The following is a 21,330-nucleotide window of genomic DNA, read 5'->3' as shown; positions in this document are numbered from 1 at the left end:
AAATGATAGTTAGCTAATGCTAATGTGCTAGCTTGATATATAATAAATAATAAACATAAATAGTGCTGCTTTAATAATCTGTACGTACAAATGTCTAAAGAATATTTTAATGACATGGATGAGATAATTTTTTAAAGAATATGCCAAAAATATTGGATACAAATGTGCCACAGCTAAATTCTAAAAGTAATTAGCATTCTGCATACGACTGGTGAGCACCAAATAAAAGCCTGTGCCTTGTTATTCCGTCGTTAGCACTCATATGACCCATTGTTTTCTGCCTAATTAATTCCCTAATGTTGGATTTACTCATGGAAATGTCCATTGTGGCTAGTACACTTACATGCAAGGAGAGTCAGGGCCTCCCTTAGTGGCAATTAGAGATATGGTGAATAAACTGCAGGCCTACATGATCCCAAAGGGCGTAAAGAGAGGAAGTGAAGCTCTGTGCAAGTACTGAGAAGTACAATGAATGGACCCCATGGGTGGTGGAGTCCTTTTAGTTAAAACATGAATACTTCAAGTTGAAAAGCCACAGTGCAGATATGGCGCATAAATTATATAGGGGAAAAGCTTATTAAATACTCATTTCCACATGCATAAGTGTTTTAATGCTCCTTGTAGGAGTGGATCTGTCAATGGGAGGCAGAGCACTGGAATTTCCTCACATCACGATTGGATATTATTAAAAGCCTGACGTACTGTGTATGGACATAAACTAAATATGCTGATATCTGACCACACACAGTGCTACATATTTATAACCACAATGCTGTTAGTAGAGCTAAAAATGAGTTAAAGAATATACAAGAACAAAAATACATTATTTTGTATGTACACAGAAAGGGTTAATCGGCATATTCTGGTGCTATAGTGTTGGTAGCGTGCTGTCCATCCACAACATCAGCCTCCATCCAGCAGGGGAGGATCTGAGAACAGTGTCGGCACTGTGATCTCCTCAGGGGCCGCACACAGCAGGGGATCAAAAGCATCCCTGTGAAACTCTAAAATATATTATGTAGTACACACACATGTGGATACTACTACAGGTGGCCTGGGAGCTTCAACAACACTTCAACCATTATAAACAGCACTTCACACTGAAAAAAGGATAATGTAAATACTGTTCCACAAATGTCGTACTATTATACACAAATAAAGGACATATTTATGTATAAGCAGAATACATATGCTGTAATGTAAAACCACATAATATGACATGATTTATAAAAGATGCCAGAGACTACTAGGCCACAGCATCCCAGTCATCCCTACATATCAAGTTCTATTCATCATCCAATCAATTCTATGACCATAATCCCATTTGTTTTACTAGAGCTGCACGCTTCGGAAACATCCTTTGTCCAAGTTTGGCACAGGTAATGAAATGCTGCTTGTCAGTGACAGTAAAGGGGGCTTATCAATTAGCTTCCCCTCATTTCCCTTCCCTCCCTCCCTCTCTGCCTTCCTTACTTTTATTTCCCTTCATGCTGCAGCAACACAGAAGCTGCAGGCGGCACTTTGGGAAAAATATCTTTCTTTCATATTCATCATTTTTACTCTGCTTCTGTACTCACAACAAAACAACTGCTTTCATCTATGATACGCTGCCTGTCTCGGGTCTCCTCAAATAAACTCTGCCCGTGTAGAGAAAGGTAAGCTGGGATATCAATAAATGGAGCCTGTGATGCCTGTTGTGGACACAACAATAGCATGTTTAAAACATTTAATTTGCTTTTAACTGCTGATTTAAAGACTAAAAGAATGATACAGGGTGAGAAAAATAATGGATGGATTATATTTACAGTCATGACTGCGCCACATTGTCAGGACTAATCCTTTCATAATATTTTACATTACAGATACGGCTCAACACAGCATGGCAGAGCCACTGTAATGTCTGTGCTACAGCTCTCTGTCTTCTTCATTTTCATTATTCTGCCTCAATCCTTTCCTCTACCCTGGTCCGCTGGAAAGTCGTTCTTCCATGTAATTTAAAACAAACAGCCAGACACAGATAAGGGCATGACAGGCAGAAAATAATTCGGGCTGCCTTCCTTCATCTGAGGGAGTCTAGAAAGGTCACCCTCACCGCTGCCAAACCTTGCATTTGTGTCCATGAGGGGGGGCGGCGGCGGCTGCGGCGAACGCAGGGCAAAGGGTCACCGTGTTGTTTGGGTGGGCTGGTGCTTTGATCAGGCAGGAAACCATGCAAAAAAAGCTTGCTTAGTTCCTGACTGAGCTCAAAGTGGAGGCTTCACAAGCAGCGTGAGGGGTAAGGGGGATGTAAGGGTGGATGATAGGCCAACTGTCCAAACACACATGGGTATTATTGATGTAAATATTAGAATATTTACCTGGATAATGGTGGTTAAGGGTTGGTATTTCTTTTTTAACTTGGTGTAGCAAAGGCTATCAACCCTTCAAAGAACAGAAATATAAGCAACAATGGCTTGGATACAAACGTCAGACAGTCCTCACTAGGAGAACATAAATAGTCAATATGTCGTCGAATTTGCACAGTGAATGTTGAGTCCCGTGTTCAGTCGGGACTCACTGGAAATAACTAACAGTGATTTTGCCTCCTACATCAAAAGACATCATCTTGCTGAGTGCAAGTGGAGAAATCCTGACTGGATTCATTCAAGTGCTGGACTACAGGTTCAAACTCTCAAGCCTCTGGTCAGTGTCTGCATTCTTCTGAGGGTTAGGTTTGCAGCTCCAACGGTGACACACACTGTGGGTTCATAATATAGCCACGAACTAGCCGTCACCTCACAGCAATAGCGTGAAACGGCTGGCAGTAATAAAAGCTTGTAAAATACGCTTTAGTTAAGGTTGTGTTCTCTAAATAAAAAAGTGTAATATGCCCTTAGTGCCTGTTTGCTAGCATGTTAGCACATGCTTCACATATTGTAATCTTACATGAAGGCCATCATCGGGCCTGTAAAAGTTATTATTGTAGGCCTTCTTAAGTGTAGTGCGCATAGTTCAACATGGACCTAATAAAATTCAGAGACATGTGGCATGTGCTGCAGGCCTTGAATAAGCGAACATCGCTGCAGCAGCATAAGCTGCAAATAAGTCATAGCTGTTCAAGCATTAAAATTCCACATAACTTAAGATGTCCGTTAAACATCAAGGCCCGGGACGCTGTGTAGTTTGAATGCAGACAGCTTTCAGCTATGCGTAGTACACATGCAGTGCACCATCTGCGTCTGTCAATGTTCTTGCAGTCTTAATTACACCTACGTTGCTGATGCATTGTAAACCGTAAAGAGAATTATTTTGTCATCCATCTCCCTCCTTGACATGTACTTAAAAGCCGTAAACTATTTAGTTAATGGCACACCTGCAGAGCTGAGTGGGAAGGAGTTTATTGGACTTCTCCATGTCAACTTGTGGGAGCAGATTGATCCAAACTTTTAGAGACCGTTCTTGTAAAAAAACTCTCCATCGCATTACCTTAATGCATTAAAGGCACTTTACACCACACTTTTATATCATGGCGTACTTTAGGCGAGGAGGAAATAAGACTCCGGGCTGAGGGGTGTACTTACTGCAGGTACTCTATGAGGCGAGGATATGAATGATATCAATCAGAGAAAAATCCTGCGACGGCTAGTGGGTGTCCTTCCTAACTGACAAGATTATAGGGGAGCTTTGAAGCTGCTTTTATTGGTTCCTCCACTTCATTTGGGTTTACTTAACACCTGGGAGCTTTCATATCAGCACACTGCTATACTAAAGCTCTATTTACAGCCTCTTGTGCATTTTTTTTACTTATTTATTTCTCTCTTTCTCCGTCAGCCTTTCATAAATTCCTAGGAGTGTGATTGATTTGAGGGGTTCAATGCCAGGACAGGTAAAAAGGGATGTTTTTAACAGCCGTGGAGGACGATAATGAAGAGGCTTTCTTAAAATGGCTGCACCGCTGCTCAGAAACAAAAGCCCCTCTCACGTGTTGACTCCACTCTCTGGTGGTTTACACAGACTATTTTGGCTCATTTGGGGCTTGATGGATACGCAGAAGCCGGGTCGTTAAAGCAGCAGAAGGGCACCTCTGTGATGAAGACGCGGTCACAGCTGAACTAAAGGGGGCAGCACTAACAAGGACTTGGATGGCTGCGTTGGTCACCTGAGAGTAGGGAGAGGGAGGGTGGAAAGAATAAATAAGGGTAATATGGTGAGAGGGTTTTTGAAGGAGAGGAGTAGTTGGAGGAGGTGATGGTGGGGAGGGTGAGCATGTATTACATTTGAGCAATAGGGGGTCAAAATGTGAGAGCTGCCCCCGCGGTGAGACCCTGCACTCTTTTCAGAGGCTTGTGATGAAAAAGAGATGGTGTGTGTGTGCTGCACCCCCAGCTTCGCAGGTCAGCCGCTCACGCCGTGTGACAATGGCGTGCACCACCTGCCTCAATCGCAATACCTCCCGCTTTTACTCCCATCCCCTGCTGTCTGATGGAAGTCCTCCCATCTGAAAATGGCAACAGCCTGTGAAAATCAGCCGCTTTATTCTTGCATTATGGACAGAATGTGGAGGCACTGGATGTGTAGTTATTCAGGGGTAGAGGAGTGTGTGTGTGTTTCAGGTAGGGGGGGACAACATGACAGCATAAACATGTGGCAGGATAGTGACGAGAAAAGAAAACAGAGAAGACATTCCTTAATTGCCTTTTCAGTCATTAACAGGGTCCCACACCTCATGAAACATTAATTACACCCAGCGCTGCAGAGATAGGGACGCTTAATTAGAAATTATTCACTGCGTGGCGAGAACTGAGCGATAGCATTTCAGCGGCGTGTAAATTGTCCGTGCCAGATCTAAAATAAGCACACTGAGAATCGGTGTAGACGTCATGCTTATCTGGCTTCCGCTCACTCGCTTGTCTTGTGAAGTGCGATTCCCCTTTTTACCTGATAGCATGTGGGATGAAGTAGGACATGTTAACCCTCTGTTCTCTTCCCTTGTTTTGCTGCTCTATCCAACCCCCTCTTACCTATCCGACACCTCCTGCGTGGGTTCATAAATTATTTACACCACCCTGCTCCTGCCCCCACCGACAGGATGTAATTGACACAGAGGATCTGCCAATTACCCTAACATCTGGGAGGGACTGATTAGTACATCGCTCTCCCACTTTAGTCCTTCGCCTCTCAACTCCCCCCTCTTTTTTTAGCACCATCTCCCTCATCTCTCCCCACAGTCAACTAAAAGCCCAGCCATTGATATGACATTAACACTCTTGATGGGAAATACCCTTGACACTGTTGCCCCCTCCTTGCTGTTCTGGGCGTTTCACCTAATCCCCTGCACAACTTGAAAAATGGTCTGCTCCACCCCTCATCCCAGGTGTATTGATCTTTCTCTCCACCCAGCGATTGCCACAACATATTCCTGTCATGAGTGTGTGTGTGTGTGGAACGTCCTTCCTGTTACAAGCTCACACAAAGGAGTGGTAATAATGTCACCAGACTGTACCTAAGGTAATGGATTGGCCTCACTGTTACATGCAGGGCTCGGGGCATAAGTGCTGGCCTTGGGAAATGTCAGATGAATATCAAAGCGGGGAGCCAGCGCTAAGAGTTAACGACAGGCTGATGGAGACATAACAAAACGCAATAAGAGACATGAACAAAGCCTACTGAGGTTATGAATAGTGGAAATAGATTTTATGTGTCTGGAGGAAAACTGAAAATTATGATGATGGTGAAAGACGTGAGACACTAATTTCAGGTCAACAGACAGAACGGCATCCACTCATGTGAATCCAATAAAATCATGCTGATGAAAGGAACTTCTACGATGTTGTTGGCAAAATAGTCTTTGTGAGTGTATCGCGAGCTGATAATTAGCTTAGCTTAGCATAACGACTGGAAAGATGCGTAAGAAATGCACCCTACTCATAATCCTAAAACAATCCAAAAATGTGGGTTAGCTGGGTAATGTAAAATCGCATCATGTGACATCAGTGGTGTTGGTTGATGGTTAAAGAGAATGGTGGACTGGGGTGCAGATTCTATTCACTCACTCACATAAATATGCAGCAACCTAGTCTAATAGTGATGGTTGTATACACATTTCTCTTATGTTTGAAAGCCTAAGACACCAGGCCGGGTGACCATGACACTGTTTCTGGTGTTAAGTCTGAGGAACACAGCTGATGCTTTATAGCAAATAATACTTAAATGCATACTTAAATGAGTTGTGATATTCTCTGTGCATCCCCAGTGCAGTTACATCAGCATTAAATGATAAGAGAAATACATTTCAGATTTTTCTTTATTATTCCTTTAGTTTTTTTTAGTTTTAAAGGAAAGAGTCTTACCTGCTCTTCAGATGCTGGATGCTGCCGAGACACTTGAAGCGCCCGTTAACCATGATGGCCATGCGTGTGCACAGGGCCTCACACTCCTCCATACTAGTAAAAGAAAGGTGTTTTTGTTTGTTAGCACAAGGCTAACAGCAGTGTTATCAGCATGCAAGATAGACATTGATATCTGCTAATGCCTTTAAAATGAAGCATCGACACTGGGAAATGTCCTAAACCCACTACTTGTAATAATCACTGTCTGCCATACCATCACAAATTTAATTATCTATCTTTATATGTTAGCTATGTTCCAGAACAGACTTCATGTTCTCTACAGTTAGAGGGGAAATAATGTAAATCTACATGCAACAACACTGGAAATCAGCCAATACAAGTTGGACAGTATCTTCAAAAACCATTGTGATCATGCTTTATTCTAGTGTAAATGTTTTTATACAGGTAGAAAATAATCAGTTTTAAAACAAGTCAACTCTCATCCTGACTCATTTACAGACTGTTACAGTGTGGGTTTGAGAATTCTTAAAGGTCTGCTCTGACACCTTAAGTGGACGACAAATTTGGTAATTAGAGGGAGAAGTAGAGACCATCTGTAGTTCCTATTATCTCATTTTTTCTCTCTCTCAGTCTTGGGCTAGAGTGTGAGTCATTTGTAGTTGAGGCGAAACCTGTGACGCCTTTCTGAGAAATGGTTCAATTAGGATTATGGCTTTGTAAAACCTGGTGAATTTGCCACTTAACAAAACACAACCACCTGGTCATTGCCATGGACAATTGGACGCAGCTCAGCGGCGCTGCTCGGGACACCAACAAATGCTTTTATTTCTCGGTGAAGGCAACACGTGTAATGAGGGATAATATATTCTAAATGATACAGCAGCACAGATTATTCACATCCACCGCCAGGCGCAAAATGATAGCAGCGAAGTATTAAATGTTCCATATTGACTTGGGCCAACTAGTTTCACACAAAAATGAGGAATTTAATTTTTTCTCTTAAAACTGGTAGCCAACACTAAAGAAGAAAACTTAAGAAACTTCACTTTGCCTCAGGAAGTCTTAGACAATGAAAAGACTCCTGCACTGCTATTGATGTTTTTTTTTTTCTTTTCAAGAGGAAAAAAAAAGTGCCAGTCAGTCAATATGCCCTCACGCTTCATGAAAGCTTTATAGCAGCCAGTGTGTGTGTTCCTGGCAGCCAATATTAACTGCCATGCAGGAAAAAATACCTCTCAACTAAATCCAATCAATTACAATGACATCATTTATGGCTGGACAAGTGGATGCTGCTGAAGAGTCAAAATATTTTGACTATATCTTAATGGGTGAGGAGTAAATCCATCACTTGACCGGGGGGTGGGGGGTGTGGATCAATAGATGGTGCACCTGTGTGATGTGAGAATGACTGAGCGTCCCTCTTTGATGATACTGAGGATGCAGTCCCACAGGAAGCGTCGGGCCTTGGGGTCCATGCCAGTGGTCGGCTCATCCTAAAAAAATAAATAAAAGATAAACAGCTTTCATTTAGTTCGACCATTTAAGAATGAAGTGGATCAAAACAGCCTCTTTTAAATGATGTGTGAGAGACAGAGGGTGACAACTGAATAAATGAGAGGAATGTGCAGCCACACAGTTATCAAGTCTGATCTGCTTCTTCCAGCAAAAGAGTGAGTATTTTTTGGAACAATGGTGTTCCGTCTGGTTAGCAGTAATACCAGGAAGGATTAAAAATGTTCTCAGCCAACACATTAATATGAGGCACACAAATACACACACAGGCATACAGTACAAAGGAAAAACCTGACTGTACCTATGTACACATAATGAGCACACATTCTGAAGCACACTCCAACAAAGCACACACAGAGTCTCAGTCTGCCTAGCAGCTTCTTCTTCCTCGGGGCTAGTCTGCCCATGAACGATTAGAGAGTGACAGTACTCAGTCCATTGCCTGGTTTCGTTCCAGGACTGGTTCTCCCCCTCCTCACACTAGCAGAATCCTACAAATCCCATGGGGTATTTTTCCATCACGGTGCCCAGTGTGTCCCTGTGCAAACCCTGCGTGGCGCTGCCTCAAAGCTGCTGCCTGGGCTCCCTGGGCTAGCACACAATGTTGAAATTGACACAGACATTGACAACGCATTATCCCACTGCCTCAAAGTGAAGGCAATCCAGGCTCCAGCCAGTAAACATAAGCAGGTTTACAGCAGAAGAGTGCAGCTTGTTAGCTTCAAAACTGGGCCAGAAATGACTAGAAAGATTATTCCATTACATGTAATTCATTATGGATTACTCATTACTTGACAAAAATTAGTATTAGCGGCATAATCCGATGAGCTGCAGCAATTAAGTTGTAAGTAACGCAATTATTACAGTATAATGGCAGTAAATGATACAATATTTATTGGTTAAAATGTAGATTTTGTATTTTATGTTGCTAAGGACCTCAGAAAAAAAAATGAAAAATATGCATTTAGGTGCCTTTTTCTTTTGTAAAACAAAAAGTAAACTTTGTGTCTTGCAGGCTAAAGCCTTAATTGAAAGCATGTGATGCAGCACATTTTGAGTCTTTCTATATCATTCTTCAGTGAGAATACGCTTTCTCCCCTCAGTTTAAACTCATGATAAACTGGAATTTAATATTTGTATGCTCCACATTTTTCTGAAGAAAAAGGATCTTCCCTGGAAAACAAAAAAAAAAGTACTAAATTAAACGTGGCCAAAGAGTGAACCCTGAAATGTACACCCTCTTCATCAAAAGTAATGTATTTGCAATCCTAAGGGAAATTCAGTGAGGATTATGATCCCCATCTTGTTTTTTTTTTGTAATTCTCATACGTCACCTAAAACCCCTGTCATCGTCATGCTAGCCTGAGCCTATACACAGAGAAAAAAGACTAATCTGCTGTGATCCAAACATCTGCAGAGCATCAATACTGATTTGAAGTCTTAATAAGTCTTAATAAAACAGTAGGATATCATATTTTCACCATGTCTGACTAATCAGTGAAGCTTTATCTCACCAGGAAAATCACAGGAGGACAACCGATCAGAGCTATCGCTGTGGAAAGTTTCCGTTTGTTCCCACCGCTGTAGGTTCCTGCAGACTTGTTGGAGTATTTGACCAGACCCAACTTCTGGATCCCCCACTCAGCCACCTTATGATAGGAGGAAACAAAGTGGTTTCAAGAAGAGTGTTCACACAGGACTGATAATCCCATGATGGATCATATTTTGGCTTCCAATGTGTTTGAGCTCTGTATGGCCACTCTGTGAGACCTTAATCACAGGCTGCTGAGCTATGTGATCTTTGTATAATATAATACATAGGTGTTACCATAAATATATACTGTACAACTTTTAACTTTTTTTTACTGATTATGAGACATCACAGGGGAACAGCTTCCAATTTTTTTTTTGAACTATGACAATGGACTGCAGCAAAACGAAGAGTTATGCTTGCAGCACTGAAGTCCCTTCGCACTGCAGCAAAGACATCAAAGCTTTGGCGCTGGGTCTGAGGACCATGGTCACTGCCAGCCTCTTCTTCTTTTGATCTTACTGTTGCAGAAGCGGGCGGTGCAAAAAAAAAAAAGGAGTGCAGGGAGACCGCCTAGGGCAGGCCACACCACTGGGCATGGTGAATAATGCAGAGCCATAACCCAGAGCGACTGCTTTTCTTCCACTGGCCATTTTACATTATGTATGGCTTCTGCCATTGTGGTAATCTATCACCTCAATGTGCAGCCCTACATGCAAATGGTGGAAAGCATAGCGATTGCGAAAACAAACAAACAAATAAATTTGTTAACCGATAGCCTTGCTTGATAGCCAAGCAATGCCTTAATTGTCGGTGATGGTTACCATGGCGACCTCCTTTTCTGGTACCCCTCGTAACCGGGCGTAAAACTCCAGGTGCTCTCGTCCATTCAGCAGGTCATCAATAGCATCAAACTGGGGACAGTAGCCCATGTTCTGGTGAACGTCCCTCATCTCTGTCCGGATGCTGGGAAAAAAGAGTTATTTGACAATGGAAGTCATTAAGACCTGAGACCAGAGATGTTAAATGTCCTTGTAGGATCAAGAACAGAATATCAAATGTACAGTCAAGACTGCCAAGCAGCTCAAACCTCACTCATGTTGCTTATTGTATTACAGAGGACTGTGAACTAAAACTGACTCAGAGTCATCAAATATGCACAATATCTTGATAAATAGGAAATCAAAGCTGACCCAGCCAAGGCATCCGCTTTCCTCTGAAACAGATCCAAACTAATATAGAGCAGCAGAGGGGTTCCTTTCACAATTTGAGCTTGTAGTCTCAAGTAAGTGGTCCCAAAACTCTCTATCTCTTTCTCTAAAGCAACACGAAATATAGCTCTTATCCAGACAATCAACATGCACCATCTAGAAGCAAGTGACAGCAGCTGTTTTGGATACAGATACTGATATCTACAATATGAATACATTCACCACCTGCAAGAAACATATTTTTTTTCTCTTTTTTGTAGCTGCTTTGTTCTTTAAAGACACTACAGGAATCTTTCTCTTTTCTTTTTGTCCAGAAGCAATGGTCAGCCTCAGGGAAGCTAAATGTGATTTGATGTGTCTGGAGGCTGCTAGATCTCAGCGAGGCCACAGTGAACACAGTGAAAGCTACACTGACTGTATATTAAGTCGTGCTCTAGCTGTGATAAAGGTTCATGATAAGTGCAGGTAATTATCTATAGCTAATTTAGGAACAGCTCAGCTAAGTGCCAAAACTCTTATTTTATGCAGAACCGATTTTGCATTTAAAGAATGAATATCAATAAACAGTCATCCATCATCCATTAACCTGCTTTGTCCTGCAGTGCAGGGCAACAGGGGTGAGAGGCGGGGTACACCCTGGACAGGTGACCAGTCCATCGCAGGGCAACATGCCATTCACACGCACGCCTACAGGCAATTTAGAATGACCAATTAACCTAAGCACGTCTTTAGAATGTGGGAGGAAGCTGGAGCACCCATCATTTTGTTTCAAGAATGTTGTGGTCTTCTGAATTAGATTTTAAATTCAATTTGATTTTAAACTGTTTTGTAGCAACAGGTGCAGGTTTGATGCAGCTTGAGTTAGCTGTTTAGACTAGTATGAAACGTACTGCAAAATTTGCTTTAGAGTTATGTGAATATGTTTATTAGCTTTACAGGCACTAGTGGAAATACTGCTTATATAGACCATATAAGTGAATGGCTTCACTTATATGGTCTTTGTCTGCAACAACAGCCAGTCAGCCACCACACACGGTTAGCAAACAAAATTTTCTCCTAGTATTCGTCAGATAACAACAGGCAGCAAAAAGATGTTGAATGTATAAACAGCTAATCCTTGTGATGCCGCAATCACTGATAAGAGAGACAATTACAGGGAGGGAAGAAACTTCCACTGAAGAGATGCTGCCGATCATTCTTCTTGTCGATGCGCAGGAAGCTTAATGAGCTGAAAACAGACGTGTGGGTGTACTCACATCTGTTTTTCTCTCTTTGCAGTTTTTGTTTTCCCCTACAGGTCCCTGAGATTTTTCTTTGATCTCTTTTACCAACATTAATCAACATTAACACTGCAGTGTAAGGCCTTGCTCTATTCAGCTCCCCCTTTTTTTGTCGAACACAAAGTCAATTACCAGATGTATAAATGAGCCGCTGTGACGCACGACCAAAACCACATGCAACCACGCCGGGATGAGCTGCCTTAAGAGATGTGTGCTGAGGAAAAGGAGCACAGTTGTTTGTTCCTAAAAAACTAAAGGAGAGCAAGCCTTTATCCTCTCAAGTGCTCCAGTCTCATATCGCCTGTGTCAAGGTATTTTTCTGGCATATACAAAGATTTCTTATGACTGATTTTGTACGGCACAGACGAAAAAACAGAGCGAGGTACAGGGAGAGTATGTGCAGGAATGAAATATGTGTTTCTGAGAATAGCACAGTGAGGAGACAAGAGGAAACCAAAGCTGGAAAGGCAGCGACTGCAGAATGTATAAGAGATACAGAAACTACCAAGCCACTCACAAAGAGTACGAGAGATGGAAAAACAGAAAGCAGTGTTGCAGAGAACAAGAGCAGCTGAGCTGTACACACACACACACACACACGCTATCGCCTGATCCCCTTCTGAGCAGCCATCTTGGGTGGCTAATTATGATGAGTTACTTGGTGCACTAGTGGGAGTTGGTGGCTCACCTGTATCCATTTAGGAAGGCCTCTCCACTGGAGACTGGGATGTCTCCTGTCAGCATCTTGAACGTGGTGGTTTTCCCAGCCCCGTTGATTCCCAGCAAGCCGAAACACTGGTGGAGACAGAGTGGAGGCCTCCGTTAGGAAAACAGTGTTTTGTAGATACAAGCGTTGTTGGGAAAACAGACGGAAGGATGGGGTGGGGGGTGGGGGGGGTTGAACAGTGCCGGGTGACATTTCAAACACTCTGTATGTAGTCTTCTTTTTGAATAAACAGCATTCATTAACCCTTTTAATGGGGTCTGCTTATTGACTTTGCAAATATTTGTGTGGAGGAAACAAATAAGGCTACAAATCATGGTTTGATGTTTAGCATAATAACAAATTGATATACTGTGTACACAAACAAAACAACAAACACTAAATCAAACACAGCAGGTACACAGGAACAAATACTGTAAAAAAAAAAAAACACCCACACAGTCCCAGAAGCATTCCCTACTGCCTCTGTAAATTGCTACAACAAACACTATCCTCTCTGTCTTTTCTTCCTGATGCTGCTGATTTTACTTCCCTCCCTCCAGAGGACAGGAAGTTGTCTCTGCGGATCCCTGTGGTCATGTGACCTCCCCGCCCCACCCCCTTTTAGGTCCTTTGGCTCCAAGCATAAATATTTGATTTCTGTCATTCATTGATCCCTGCTTGTTTGTGACCTGTGCTTGTGAATGCATAGAAGAGGGCTAAGCTTGATGTAAATAATGCATGGAAATGCAGTGTGTGATCAGCAGAGCGCCGTGAATCACAATATTCCACTGCCATTTACATTGGGCTTTGAGTAAACACTGGCAGGGAGGATGGATACGAGCGGCAAAGCCCACCGAGCACGAATGCCTGTCAGCATTTCAGATTACGTTTAAATCAGGGTATCCGCTCGTACAGTGTGTGCCTCACAGTCAGAGGGTTTAATATATAACATTCTATAATCAGTACGGATTCTTTACACAGAAATTTGCAGGTTTCTTTGTTGCGTTTGGATAATTTTCTGTTGCCAAATTATAACAGCTAGCACACACACATGCTTGGCTGTGCCATTATGGCATAAATCAAGCCCAATAAGGAGATTACTGCTCCTTCTAATGCCTTCTCTAAGCAGTGTTTGGAAGATGTTTTGATTCAGTCAGACCTGAGCCAAATACTCCTGATTTAAAAATGTTGCTTCATGCTTGAGTCAATTCATATCATTCATATTTTATTTTCAGGTGAACCTGAAATTTTGAAAAGAAAACAAATGTGTAAAATGAAAAGTCCTCCCAACTACATGCTCAGAAAAAGGTGCTTGCGTGAGTCTGCAGCATCTGGCTCACCTCTGCGGCAGGTACGCCCACACATAGCCTGTCCACAGCAGGGGTGCTCTTCCGAGGGTATACCTGCAGGGAGCAGACAATAAAATGAATCAACCAACCAGGCAGGGGAGAAAGTAAAAAAGAAACAAAAAAAAAAGACAGAGAAAGAGAGGAGGGAAGGCGGGAGGCAGGAGAAGGTGAGGAGCAGACGGTGAGAAAGATAGCAGAGAGGATGGCATGAGAAAATATGGAGCGATAGACCAGAGCAGCAGGGAAGAGGTGGGATGGAAGAAGCAGGTGGAAAAAAGGAGGAGAGGGGGGGGGGTAGGGAGAGGAAGTGAAGGAAACTAATTTTAACAAGAAGGGATCATCTGCAACATTTAGAGTGCGCCAGATGGGAAAAGCTATTAAAAAAGTTCCACATAAAGGAGAGAAGAAGGGGGTGTAAAAATGAGTATTTGTGACTGCACTGCCAGTATTCATGAGGGACTCCATCTTGACTTTGAGTGCCACTTTAGCAACTTCCAACACCATCAACACTCTCACATGCTGACCAGTAGTTTATTCAGGAACAGCTGTCTATAGATCTCAACACAGAGTGTGATGACCTCGGTGCACGAGTGTATCACACCAGGAAACAAAAATGCTGAGTTCACAAAGGCTGGCAAGTCTTGAAGCCACGAGTAGCTAAGCTGTGGTTTGAGCTCAGTGCTAATGCTGTGCTAGCTTTTTTTAACCCTGGCTGCGCTGTACCGGGCAATGTAATGGGTCCTGCTGTAGCTTTCATCAAAATGGCCCGTCACCTGTTTGCCTTGCAAGACCCTGCTCGGGGCATTAAACACACCATATGCTGTGATCAACTCTACACAAGGACAGAGGATCAACATCAACAACACAAACATTTTTCCTTTCTTGCAGGAAATCATTTGTTTAGCTAAATGGAGAACCAGACAATTACTTCTAGACTCCTGCAGAGCCAAAGAATAGCTTTCCTGCAGGCTAAACAGGAAAATGCCCTCAGGGGCGCCGAACTGGCTGCTCTGAGGGAGGAGATGGCCAAAAAAGAGGAAAACTGGCAGCAGGAGTGACGTCAGAGCGGCCAGCTCGCAACAACGAATGCTGAACTGCAGAGAAAACTGATCATGCTCCAACAATCTCTAGACATGAAGGTCAGAGAAAACGAAATGATCCAGACTGAGTCTCAGGCACAATTTGTCCAAATCTCTGCTGAGAACTGGACAATGAAGAAGACGGTCGATCATCTGAAGGAGGACCAGCATCAGCTCAAACAGTCTTCAGCTAAGGAGTGCCTGGAACTAGAGTTTAAGTGGGAGACTCACAACACACTGGAGCCTTCACTGAGCTGACTTTTTTCCAGAATTTTCTGGAAGGTCAACTGAGGAGCGAGCTACAGGCTAAAGAGGACAGCCTGAAGAATATGGAGTTGCTGCTCCAAGACCTGGAAGACCAGGTGCAGCTCCTGAAACGGGACAATGGTCAGCTGTGCTCAGAACTCTCTGAGCAGAAGATGTTTAACATCACACTGACTGAAGAAAACACGGCCCTCTAACAACATCTAAAGGAGAGCAACAACAGACTCGCAGACATCCAGCACAACAAGGTCATCCAGAGCCAGGAGGAAAATCAAACACTCACTCTGGAAGACCACCCAGCAGCTCCTTCAAATGACGGAGGAGGCCAGACTCCAGCGAAAAACTTAGTAAACCACCCATGTCAGAGAAGGAGAGAAAAAAGGCAGAAAAAGAAGCTGCTGAAAGTGAGAAAGAAACAAGAGAAAAGAGAAAGAACAGAAGGAGGCAACGAAACAAGAAAAGGACGAACGACAGATAGAAGAGAAGCAAAACAAGAAAACATGCCGCTTCCCGTGGTTCTAATCACACGAAACCACGCTTCAAATCAAACTAAATCAGACCCAAAAAAGAAACAATAAATAAATAAATAGAAGAAAAACCAAGAGCGCAGAGAAAGAGGAGAACAAATAAATAAAAAATAACAAAAAGAATAAATACAAACAAAAACAAAATATCAAAAAAAAAAGTATGCAGTATGAAACGCTCATTAACACAATGCAACAACGCAATATAAAACCACCTTCTACAATAAGAGCAGGCGTGACTCAAAGTCAGCAAAACCAAAACAAAGAGCTGAAAGAGGCCAACACAGTCTATATAGACAACATGAAGGTCTATGGGGATTGACCTGCTTTTTGCTGAATCACCAAGTAGCTATTAACAGCAGTTAACTGCAGTATATGACCTTTGATTCAGGCCCACAGTTTGAACTAACAAGGTAGTATATATATGAACATCTTAATTAAAAATAAAAGAGCCTGGTGAGACTTCTCCAGCTATTAACCATGATGGGCAAGGTTACAGTTTCATCTGTGATAAGTTATTAAGCCTGATGGACCAGTACTGCCACCATTAAAGCTCCTACCAAATACACCAAGGCCCCCTTGAGATGTAGAATCATTTCACAAAGGACAAACAGGAGAATACAAACTCTCACATTCTGATTGTGAGTCTGCATCCTGCTAACATCTTGTAGCAACAGTGGAAATGGAAAATCTGGTTTTTGATTTTCACATCATGCTTGAAATCTTTTCACAAATGCATCCACAGACTGCTGCTGACCAGCTTCATCTATTCACATTTGCATGCCTGAAAGCAAGAAAAGCAACACAACCTCAGTGAAATGAATAGAAATGGTTCAAATCTAAGCAAAACACAACACAAACATTCGGCAAAATGAGACATTTTTCCACATCTGAGCCTATGTGAGGGTTTGATATGTTTTCAAAGGGGTTGGACAGCAGTGTTGTCTTGCTATTGCATGAAGAGACAAGACAAGGCCTTTGTTGTTGTTGCTGCTGATTGTGACAGTTTAGACATTTAGCATTGACAATCAAGGACAGCACTGTGCCCTTCTGTTTTTTAAAACAACTTTAAAACATTTCTGTATAAACCCTGTATGTGAGACGATGAACAGAAAGAGAGTGACAGCATGTTTGAAGATGCATGTAGCATACATTTCCTGTATAGAATCTCAAAGTCAAATATCTTCCATTAGAAGGCTGCATACAGACTTCTACAAAGCACATGTATATTTAGAGATGACAGTTCAAGCCTGACTAACAATGATATTACAGTTGGCAGCTCAAAAGCATTGATAAAAGCAGAACGTGCATGGATCCATCATTCTCTTACAGTGCCATATGGCAGCTGCACTCATTGCTCATCAACCCGGGTTCCACCACTACCTTTTAGTGATAGTTTTCACTGGTAACGCTACATCAAAGCAGCATCTACAAGAATGAAGGAAGACAATTAAAGGATAATTCCCTTTTGACTGGAGCACGACTAAAGCTGTCATGATAAGCACGCTGACGTCTAATCAGATGAGACAGTTGTGAGGACTGGATGGTGGAAGTCGTGCAATCCTTAAAAATTGATTTACAGTCGCAAGCGCCGAGCTCCGAATGCTGTTTTCCAGGCAGTAAACGATGACACTAACACGACATGATTGAGAAAGTGCTATCGGGGGGGGGGGGGGGGGGGGGCATCTTGAAGTATCCAAATACAACTGTTTCCAGATACATCCGCCCAATAGGCATGTTAGAAGTGATTGTACAGGTCTGCCCCGCCATTTTGCATTCTGTTAAGCATCCTAATCAATAACCCTACTCCCTGAGTCCGATCAGAAGTATGGAATATCGAAGTCAGACATACAGAATACATGTCCTAATGAAGGGACATGAAAATAGGAACCAAATCATCATTTGGTCTTTCAAACAGCGCAGTTCAAGGTACTTAGAAAATAGATTTTTCCAACCAGAACTATCTTTTCAAACCAATTTCTACTTTTCCAAATTAACCGAGCCACTTCACTGCTGAAGTACTCTTCACTGCCTGCCCAAAGGGATTTATGGCAATTAAATGATAAAATACAAAAGAACCTTGCAAGAGAGTAAAATTCAAAAGACAAAATTAAAAAAAAACACAACAAATAACAAATTTTGTCTCAAGAATAATTTACGAGCCAGTATATAATATACATTTTTTTGGTACCAAAAGCATTGTTACTATACTACCACATTATCACATTACTATACTTAGAACGCCAGGGTGTCTTTTATCACTCTCAAATTCAAACAGCTGTCTCCAGGATGTTTCAAACTTTCCCTGTCATGTTAGTGAGTGACTGGAAGGTTAAACTGACAGCACTGGGTCTGCAAAATGCTCACAGACGGACACACTTCCATTACAGTCTCCATCGATTACAGACCCGAAGCTAATGCAGCAGCTAAGTGGAGGCTAGCAGACAGGGGCACATAGCAAAGCGCCTCTGTTTGGAGCAGCAGGAAAAGGAAGGGGAGGAGCAGGATTCTGACAGATGATTGATGGCCTGTCGATCGCTTCAGAGGCATGCTTAGATTTATGACAGGGCCCAGCCTGTGGCGCATGGCCACCGAAGCCATGCGCTCATTGATCAATTTGTTATCTACACCCCAAATGGATGGAGCACAGCTGTGGTGGGAGTCAATGAGGGCACTGCAGGAAGAATCCTGATGCCTTCTGCCAAAGCGTCACTGTTTTTTTTTTGTTTTTTTTTCTTTGTGAGCTGACGTGCCGCTGTGTCTCATCTCAGAGACACACTGTCAACTGTGGAAGCGTATATGAGCAATAGCTGACGAGTTCAATCAAATCTAATGTAGTCTTTGGCACTATTTTGCGGCAGCAGACACTGAAAAGTTGGCTAAACAAGTTTAACCTGAAAAAGAATCATTTCTAAAACCTTCCACAGCTTTTCACCTTGCAAGATCATTTGTAATACATTACCCACCCAACAGTTTTGCCCAGCACATCTTCAGTAATTACCCCTGGGAGTGTGGCGCATGGCTGTGTGTGTGAGCAATGAGTGAAAGATTAAGTACGTTGAGACTGAGAAGACAGAAGGAGCAAAGGAGTGACAAAAGGTGGTAAGAGGCAAAAGGCTGTTAGATGGTCCAGCTGTTGGTGCTGGAGCTGCAAAGCGAGCTGTTGTGGTGACACTTCCCGCTGCTGTGACTCCCGCAGGGTGGGAACATCTGCCGATGGATGAGACGTTAATCTCGGCGGTGTCGAGGCGTGCATCGCTAACAGTACGCTCGATTTCACCTGCTGCGAGGAGGGAAGGATGGAGCCGTACAGGAGCGCAGACCTTTACGGCCCCTTAAACTAAAATCAGGGTTTGGAGCTCACGCTCACTTAAGAAGTGTGTGAATGTGCAAACCTGCATGCTACCAACCTGTTTTCTATTTGCACTGCTGTTAGACTAATGCAGGTGGAGGAAGCTGCCACAAGTATAGGTGTAGTAGAAGAAGATAAAAAGGACTTTTTTGCTTTCAGTGTTGTGGGGTTACTACTGTAATAATGGTCTTTTAATTTTATTAGGAGGAATGTACCAAGTGCTAATAGGGGTTTTCGGCGCACCTGTTTCACAGGTAACAGTTGATCTTTGAACACCCCCCTTGTTTTCACTACTTTGGTTTAGTCCCACCCATAGATTGAAGAGTATCCGGTCTGGTGGTTTGCTGAATATTTATTTAGTTTTGACCGTGTCATTTAAGTCAGTCCTCCTCTACCATGTCAGAGACATCTGCAGTGTGGTAGCGTTTCATGGAAATCGACAACGAAAGTAAGTTTGCATCCTGAAGTTCCCCTCGTGGATCAATAAAGTGTCTGTCACAGCTCGACTACAAACAGGCTGCCCCGTCCATTTTAAGCACATGAACATTGACGTATTTCAATGTTTTAGTCTAATAAATCGTTTTATAACTGTAGGCGCTCGCAGCAGTGGCAGCATGCTTCAGACATACCCAGACCAGGCTGGATGTTAAGCCATCATCCAAGTATCCAAATATTATAACATGACAAAAACAATTGTCTAAATATATTCCTCCACAGGCTTTGTGCTGATATCACTAGATGAGGGTATATTTTTCAGAAATCTGTGATATTGCACAGATGCACGTGATTAAAAACGCTGTCAGAGCCGACAGACAGACTCGAATGTGTGATTAATTTCAGCGCAAGATAACCAGGTCAAAAAGATGTAATAATAAGCAAATATAGCAAAAAATTATTAGTCTTTGAAGAGTTTGTTACTTAATTTGTTAAACTTTATTGCTTCAACTTCCCCACCGTAGTGAGGAGCGATACACACACACGCGCGATTATTCGATTTTTAGTCAAAACTTGAGGGTATTGGTCGACCAAGACTTTCTTTGGTTGATTACAGCCCTAGTCAGTATTTCCCAATATAGTGACCTGTGCTTTATTTAAGGATTAAGGCACTTGAGATATACACCCACAGTGACTGAAACTAGTGGTAACTGTCTTTTTGTGGCGTGTAAGTGAACATCTTTTTATTCAGTGTGTAAAATTGCAATTCAATGCTTTGGCAGCAGCAAGACATGCTGTGCATGCTCGAATGTGCAGAGCAGTGTCAGAGGGCAGAGTTCACCATCCTCTTGGCCTTTAGAAAAAAAGATTGCTCTCTCCATGTTCGACTTATTTTCTACAAGTTGTGATAAATATTTAATGATACGAAAGAAATGTGTGACAACGCACCTTAGTGAGGTCACAGATCCTCAGCAGGTCGTTCTCGGCGTTGCCTTCATACACGCGCTCACGTTCCCGTGCAACATCGACATCATCTTCCTCTGCAGATAACGACTTCCCTGAAATAAGTCTGTGGCAGAGAGAGGAGAGTTGAACACAGTTGGCGTAACACCCTTCATTAAAATTAACATGCAACTCGCATGATAAATTATCTCGGTTAAAGTTTAACCTCAGTGAAAGAATCTCTGCAATTTTCATAAATACCAGAAGCCACAGACATTAGTTGCCGTGGCAACCTTGCTTTTAGAGTAAACACTCAAAAACGGGTATTTGCCACATACAGTTTTTTTTTAAACAAAATAAATACATAAATGGTTATGGAGAATGAAAATACTAAATGACAAAGCACTGTGATGGTGAGATGGTGATTCTCAAAAGTCACCTGTACCTTGGTTTGCAGAAGAACTTGTACTGAATGAGGATTGTGATGCCAAACATGATGACGCCTTGGATGGACATGGCACAAAGGTTTTTTCCCACCATATCCCAGCCGAGTGGGTTCTTGAAGCGATCCTCACCTGATAAACAAGAAGGCAAGGAGTCAAGAGAAGGTAAATAAATAATTTTGTTATTACTGTGCATCCTTCTCAGGCTAATTGTCAGCCCTTATCAAAAAAACTCAGAGGATAAATTCAAAGAAATATTGTCAAAACAAGCAGCAATCAGCAGATGTGTGTTTCCTTTCATAGACAGCCAAATGTGTCTTTGTCAAAAGTTAGCATGAAGCTGGGTGTTGTCAGCTCTTTGAAGTGTTTCTGA

At 42.4% G+C, this 21,330-nt stretch overlaps 1 protein-coding gene across 2 annotated transcripts in view; it reads right to left on the bottom strand.

The window, feature by feature from the left end:
• The window catches only part of LOC114450626 (ATP-binding cassette sub-family A member 1), a 123,847-nt gene that overhangs the window by 6,289 nt on the left and 96,228 nt on the right, over window positions 1-21,330 (bottom strand). For both annotated transcript variants that reach the window (XM_028428833.1, XM_028428834.1), the window contains 8 exons: window positions 20,960-21,089; window positions 20,521-20,641; window positions 13,910-13,972; window positions 12,552-12,658; window positions 10,197-10,338; window positions 9,356-9,490; window positions 7,719-7,822; window positions 6,330-6,422 (listed from right to left, as the gene is read on the bottom strand). In XM_028428833.1, the coding sequence (XP_028284634.1) occupies window positions 6,330-6,422; window positions 7,719-7,822; window positions 9,356-9,490; window positions 10,197-10,338; window positions 12,552-12,658; window positions 13,910-13,972; window positions 20,521-20,641; window positions 20,960-21,089 (895 nt within the window). The remainder of the gene's footprint in view (window positions 1-6,329; window positions 6,423-7,718; window positions 7,823-9,355; window positions 9,491-10,196; window positions 10,339-12,551; window positions 12,659-13,909; window positions 13,973-20,520; window positions 20,642-20,959; window positions 21,090-21,330) is intronic.

Source organism: Parambassis ranga, chromosome 18, assembly GCF_900634625.1.
Source record: "Parambassis ranga chromosome 18, fParRan2.1, whole genome shotgun sequence".
NCBI classification, from domain to species: Eukaryota; Metazoa; Chordata; class Actinopteri; family Ambassidae; genus Parambassis; species Parambassis ranga.
Note: the sequence above shows the minus strand (reverse complement) of the source record. Positions and strands in the feature narration are given on the sequence as shown.